The sequence below is a fragment of the Myotis davidii genome, unplaced genomic scaffold (assembly GCF_000327345.1).
Source record: "Myotis davidii unplaced genomic scaffold, ASM32734v1 scaffold65, whole genome shotgun sequence".
Classification (NCBI taxonomy): Eukaryota; Metazoa; Chordata; class Mammalia; order Chiroptera; family Vespertilionidae; genus Myotis; species Myotis davidii.
The window spans coordinates 347890-355413 of NW_006297833.1; the positions used below are offsets into that span (position 1 = coordinate 347890).

General features: G+C 36.3%; 1 protein-coding gene across 3 annotated transcripts in view; it reads right to left on the reverse strand.

The window, feature by feature from the left end:
- The window catches only part of PAN3 (PAN3 poly(A) specific ribonuclease subunit), a 141105-nt gene that overhangs the window by 132972 nt on the left and 609 nt on the right, over window positions 1–7524 (reverse strand). For 2 of the 3 annotated variants that reach the window (XM_006773672.2, XM_006773674.2), the window contains exons 2-3: window positions 6460–6526; window positions 4512–4582 (exon numbers count right to left, since the gene is read on the reverse strand). In XM_006773672.2, the coding sequence (XP_006773735.1) occupies window positions 4512–4582; window positions 6460–6523 (135 nt within the window). In that variant the 5' untranslated portion in view covers window positions 6524–6526. Of the gene's footprint in view, window positions 1–4511; window positions 4583–6459; window positions 6527–7524 lie in introns of those variants that run through there. The other variant, XM_006773675.2, reaches the window with a different exon arrangement.

Here is a 7524-nt window from a genome sequence, read left to right on the forward strand (position 1 = left end):
GGGAGCCACTGCCACCCAGGGAGCAGCCACTGAACAACTCAACATCTAGATATGTCAGTGAGATCAAACATGGGTAGACAAAGAAACTCCCAAAGGAAAGAAAAGGAGGACTTGCCAGAAAAGCAGCTAAGTGAAACAGAGGCATGCAACATGACAGAAAAAGAATTCAGATTAAGGGTCCTAGAGTGCATAAACCGGATGGAGGAAAATCAACAACTTATGCAAGAAGCAAGAAGAAACAGATGAAAAAATCAACAACTTATGTAAGAATCAAAAAGAAATGGATGAAAAAATCAATAACCTAGGTAAGAACCAAGAAGAAATGAAGAGTGATATACCTGCAATAAGAATATGTGTAGGCCTTGGCTGAGTAGCTGAGTTGGTTAGAGCATCATCCTGATAAAATGCCAAGGTTGTGGGTTTGATCCCCAGTCAGGGCAAATACAAGAATCAACCAATGAATGCATAAAGAAGTAAAACAACAAACTGATGTTTTTCTTTCTGTTTCTCTGAGACAGATAAGAGAAAGAGACCTTATCTGTCTCACTATTAAGGTCTCCACATGTATTGCTCTAATACAGGATGTATCCAAAAAACTGTATATACAATTTTAACAGCTGATAGCTCAATTTTGAAAATGAAATGTATTTCAATAACACTGTCTTTATAATTATTCAAACAGTATGTATACATTTTTGGGACACCCTATATATTAACTCCCATTTTTAACAAAACTTCATCTCCAGTGTGTTGAACCTTAACTCCCCATCAAGTTTATAGCCATAATTCAATTTTTCTGCTACCACCCTTGGCCAACTATAATTATACACATGCTGTATAATAAAGCGGTAATATACAAATTGACCATCACTCCAACACACAAGATGGCTGCCCCCATGTGGACACAAGACGGCCAGCAGGGGAGGGACCAGGCCTGCAAGGGAGGGCAGTTGGGGGCGACCAGGCCTGCAGGAGAGGACAGTTAGGGGCAACCAAGCCTGCAGGGGAGGGCAGTTACGGGCAATCGGGCCAGCAGGGGAGGGCAGTTGGGGGCAACCAGGACAGCAGGGGAGGGCAGTTAGGGGCAACCAGGCGGGCAAGGGAGGGAAGTTAGGGGTGACCAGGACTGCAGGAGTGGGCAATTGGAGATGACTAGGCCTGCAAGGAAGGACAGTTAGGGGCGACCAGGCTGGCAAGGGAGGGCAGTTAGGGGTGACCGGGCCAGCAGGGGAGGGTGGTTAGGGGTGACCAGGCTGGCAAGGGAGGCAAGTTAGGAATGACCAGGCCTGCAGGGGTGGGCAGCTGGGGGCAACTAGGTCTGCAGGGGAGGACAGCTAGGGGCAACAAGACTGGCAAGGAAAGGCAGTTAGGGGTGACCAGGCCAGCAGGGGAGGGCAGTTAGGGGTGACCAGGCTGGCAAGGGAGGGAAGTTAGGGGCAACCAGGCCTGCAGGGGAGGACAGTTAGGAGTGATCAGGCTGGCAGGTGAGTGGATAGGGGGTGATCATGCTGGCAGGCAGAAGCAGTTAAGGGCAATCAGGCAGGCAGGCAGGCGAGTGACTGGGATCGGGCCGAAATGGGCAGTCGGACGTCCCTCGAGGGGTTCCAGATTGTAGAGGGTGCAGGATGGGCTGAGGGACACACCCCCCTTGCATGAAGTTTGTGCACCGGGCCTCTAGTTTCATATATAATGCACACACACACGCCAGTGCACAAATTTCGTGCACTGAGCCCCTAGTTTTTAAATAATCGTCATTTGTTCTATCCATAAAAGTATGTATACCTAATGTGAAAAACAAAGAAAAAAATTACTGCTTCCAATACATTGTGAAATATCATATTTTTAAAACTTTCCTATATATTATGATCCAATACTTTGATAAAATAAAGATGAATTGCTAGAAAAAAAGATCACATAACTGGATATTGCTGTATTATCAAGCAGGAAAAATATCAATCCATCCTTAAATTCTCCACGTAGCACATGTAAGAGTGCCTACAGTAAAAATACTTAACTAATCTGATCCCAATAATTCACATTCTGACAGGCAAAAAAAAGCAACACTAGGGACTCACCCAACTGAGACTTTCAGAAAATAATTTACCTAACTAGCTATGAAATATTAGTAAGTATGGCCTAAATACCTGTTCTCCGATACCATTATGAAATAAAAATGTCACTAAGCAATCATGATAGCCTGCTTAGATCAACATGGAATTATAATTAAATATTTACACAAATTTGAATTACTTCCACTAAAATTACATCATTAAATATATATGATTAATTACTATAACAAAATAGACAGTCTCCATATGCCTTTAATTCAGTGTGTGCCATGCAATACCTTATGCCAAGAGTATTTCTAATATAGAGATTTTAAACCTTCTAAACTCAACCATTAATTTCAAAATATATGCAACCTGCACTCTCAGATTACTAAGTATATATAGCCCACTATTGAAAAGAATCTATGTCCCTACATATTATTTTAAATGTAAATGGCAAGAAAATATGGTCCTTCTAAGATATACTCTGTGAACTATAAATTTCTAAGTAGAAACTGACACATAGGTCCTTTCAGTTTGGACATTGAATTTTAGAGATGAAAGAAAGCAATTATCCAGGCCATGCTCATCACTTCACAGTTGTGAAGATTATATTCTAGAAAATTGGCCCAAGGTCACAAAGCTAGAGATCCAGGACCTCAAAAATCACAGCTATATTAATCTGTTTCCATTAGGATATATTCTAGTATCGCTCCAAATATTGAGGTTATATTCATGGTAACGTTTCCTTTAATTATTTTCCTTTACTAAAGTAAATTTTAAAAGGATGCACACTATATCTTCCTTTTTTGAGTCTCCAGGAATTTTTACTATTTTCTCAAAAATAACATCACTACCTCTAAATTATATATTTCTACTATAATGTGTAGTGCACCAAACCCTCATATTAGAAATCTTGTATTTATTTGCCATTCTACTTTAACCTTCTATTCATACATCAGAAACACTACTTATCACAGTTAACCAATTATTAATTCAAGGATGTGAAAAGGCCCTAGCCAGATTGGCTCAGTGGATAGAGTGTCAGCCTGCGGATTGAAGGGTCCCGGGTTCGGTTCCGGTCAAGGGCACATGCCCGGGTTGCGGGCACGGTCCTCAGTAGGGGGCGTGCAGGAGGCGGCTGATCGGTCATTCTCTCTCATCATTGATGTTTCTCTCTCCCTCTACCTTCCTCTCTGAAATCAATAAATAAATGTATTTAAAAAATAAAAAAAAAGGGATGTGAAAAGGCCATTAAAGGGACCCCTAAGACCACTTTAGTTTCCCCTACACTAAATAGGTCCAGATTATTTGATTTCTAGGTTGTTTCTGCTTTTCAGCAGTTTACTGTTTCCTTCCATATTGACTGGCTTTGTCTGTTGTCACTTCTTATTACTGCCAATGAGCCTGCTTGTATCCAACTCTATCACACTTACACCATATGCAAGAGTAAATGTGTTCCCGGTGAAAACCTATAAGAAAGTCTATAAAATCAAACTCATATATTTTAGTCTATTAATTACAGATGCTTAACAGCATTTTGTAATTAATTACCTCCTTGTTCTCAACTGTTTCAAAATGAAGATAATACTAAATACAGGAAGAACTAATATAATTCACACCTGACCTCATAAATTTTTTATCTTGTTAATATCTAATCTTCTTGATTTTCATTTTATACCATCCTCTGATCAGATACTTCCTACAAGCATTTTAAGCTTATATCAGTTTTCTAAAATCAGTATTCTCTTCTTCTGGGTCTTTCTTTCATTACTTAGGAAAATGAATTAGTTATAACTTTACAGTAATTTCCACCAAGTTTTACAACATGTTTTTAAGAGATTTTAAACTGTTTTTAAACAGTTGGGCCAACTATGAAAAGTTAGGGATTTTGAATTTGCCTTGTAAGGAGGAGTTTAAATTAGGGTAGAAATCTTTGAAAGTTAGACAAAGCAGTCAGGAAATAAAGTTAAAACATGATCAAATATGGTGACAGAAGAAGATCTGACTTTGAGTGATGAGCACACAGTGTAATATACAGCTCTTGTAACATAGAAACTCACACCTAAAACCTATATGATATTAACCAATGTCACCCCATAAATTTAATAAAAGGAAAAAAAAAACACCATAATCACGATACCTAAAATGAGTCACATCAATAGCAACTTCATTAAATTAGATGTTATCTTAAAAACAGAATACTAAAGTATCTTAATACATACAAAAATAAGAAGTATTTCAAGCCTTTACATAAAATGTTTCTATTTCATGCACACAGATGAAATAAAATTCTATATACAGGGGATATGTAACAAAGAAAAGGGTAAACAAAAAGAAAGAAAAATACTACAGTCCATGAAAAGCCCTCTCCCCACTTAAAAGAATATTGCACGATATAGATAATGACTAATATCACCTCTACATTCCATTTTGCTTCAAATAAGTTTAAATTTCACCTACCTTTCTTCTCTGAGAGATGTTGAGGGCACCAAAGTCATTAAACAAGGATGAAGCAGGTGAAGTGAGAGGATCTGGAAGGTAAGTTACATAAGTTTCCACACAGATAACTCCAGTAACCCACAAGACTAATAATAAATGTTTAACTTGGCAATGCTTACAAAAGTAATGAAAATCACATACTACATTAACAGTTAAACTCAATGCCTCAAATACAGTGAATATTCAAATATTTTCTGAGTGAATGAAACACAAATTGGAGAATACAAATTGGCATTCAGCCAATACTCAGTACACATTTATTCAAGAAGCTAAGCAAATTAGGATGCTTCTATTTGCTTAAAACTAAAAGAAAAATCAAACAGAAAACAAAAAAGATGACTTTTAACCATGTTATTAGGAATGTGTTTATGAAGGAAGTCTACCTGTAGTAAATGTTTATTTAGGGACCAAATCATGAGAAAAATAAAAAAGAGAGAGAGAGAGAGGTAGTCACCCTCTGAGTGATCACGCTTGGTTTTAACACTTAGGCAAGGCCATAAACTATCTACTCTATACAATATTCCACACTTTTAAGTTTATCACAGATATTTTATATTCTTACTAAAAAAGGTAAGTTTTAAAACACAATCATGAAATCCAAAGATTTTATAGATTCAGAGTTCTATTATTCTATGGTCAGAGTTATAAACAAAAGTGTAAGTCTAAATTGTTTTTCACTTAACAAATCAGATGTTTCTGAAAAGGTGTGCATAATATACATTAAAATATTTATCTTCGTTTCTTAGCTTTAAGTTAATCTTAAGTTTCTCATTAAATTACCTGCAAAACCCTTAAAAAAATAGTAAATACTCTCATTTAAAGAAACCTCATACCCCAGCAGGTTTGGCTCAGGGGAAAGAGCATCAGCCCATGGCCTGAAGGGTCCTGGGTTCAATTTCAGTTAAGGGCAGATACCTCGGTTGCAGGCTCATTCCCCCGGGTATGTGCGGGAGGCAACCAATCGATGTGTCTTTCACATTAATGTTTTTCTCTCTCTGTCTCTCCCACTCCCTTCCACTTTCTCTAAAAATCAATGGAAAAATATCCTCTGGTAAGGATTAACAAAAAAAAAGGAAATAATCCACATGCAAATTCTTATTGTCACCATTATTAGTAACTGTTAAAATTTTACTGATACAGTCTTAATACTCAATTGTTGCTTTTTTTTTTTTTAATCATCCTTTGGCCTGGCCAGTATGGGTCCGTACTTGTACCAAAGAATCTCAGGTTCGATCCCAGCCCCAGTCCAGACGCATGTGAGAGGCAGCCAATTAATGTGTCTCTCTCACACTGATGTTTTTCTCTCTCTCCCACTCTTCATCCCTCCCTTCTACTCTCTCTAAAAAGCAATGGGAAAAAAATCCTCCAATGAAGATTTAACAACGCCTCCCACCCAAAAAATCCTTTAATATTTATTTTTTAAAAAGGATACAGAAAGATATCTGGAACTTCTATATCAAAAGCCTTAAAAATGTCCATAATCTTTGAAACAGTAATTCCATATCTAAGAATGTTCCCAAAGCAAATAACTCAAAATATGAACACAGATTCACATACATTATCAAATATTGGAGTATAATTAATTGTATTTTTAAAAGAATAAAAACAAAAATAGTTCAGAAAATTATAAAGAAAATAACAGAATTCAGTTTATAATGATCAAGAAATATTCATTAAAATATATTTAATGTGATCTTGAAATTTATTACAATGTATATACTTAAGTACTGCTGTGTATTATGTATATATGAGTAATACAAATTTTAATAGTTCCTGAATATGAAATAATAGATCATTTTTTTACTTTCTTCCTTATACCTGTCCATAACTTTCAAAATTTCTACAATGGACATATTGTTTTTAGAGTCAGAAACATACATTTAAGAGAGGAAAAGGAACCAAGCCTTACCATGGCCTGCATATGGCTTGGCACTGTCATTTAGAAGGCTTGGGGAGCTGCTACTATTAGTCATTCTCTGAAAAAGAAAACACAGGTACATAATATCACTAGAATTAAGAATATTCAACCAATTCAGACTAACTTTCTTTGCTTCTTCCCCTCCTATCCATCTTTCACATTACTAATATTCTAATCACTGCTGCTTAGATTACAATAATCTATGCAAAAACTTCCAAGCACTCTGCATAACACATCAAATGAAAATTTTACTTACTAGTCAGGTGTTTAAAACCAAAGCTGGAGACCTATTTTGAATGCACTTCTATTAATTTGTCAGCCTGGGCAAGACAAATATAACTACTAAATTTTCTTGTCCATAAAATTTAAATTCCAATATCCATTCAAGATGTAAAGTGACTACATATAAAGTCAAGAAATGGTCTCTAATATCTTCTCCAAATGCATATTATCCTTTGTTTACCTTAGGGACTCTATAAAATTAGGCTATTCACTGTTCTCTAAATATGTTGCATAATCTCTATGGTGTGTCTCTCCATCATGAAAGGCCTTCATTCCACAACCACAAAACACACAGAGGAGTGAAACTAGTTTCTTCCTATCTATCTCCATGATTGTCCCAACCCTAACCCCACCCTTGAAAGCTCTTGACTCCAAACCTACTAGGAGATAAGATTCCTTAACTAAATCCCAACTACTTCATTATCTTAAATCCCACCCCTCCTGATAAATAAATTTAGGGATAAATGAGGACTTTAGATCAGTGGTTCCTACATGGGACATATGTCACACGGTGCCATTTGATTTTTAAGGGGACAATCCAAGAATGAATTAACAGTGAATTTTTTTAAATTTCTTATGGTTCTAAGGGCCTCATATACAGTATATAAATATATTATATTTATGCATTTCAGTTCTCTATTATGTTTTAAACTTTATTTGCTATTTTTTCATATCACTTTACATTTTTTTAATATATTTTATTGATTTTTTACAGAGAGAAAGGGAGAGAGATAGAGAGTTAGAAACATCGATGAGAGAGAGAGACATCGATCA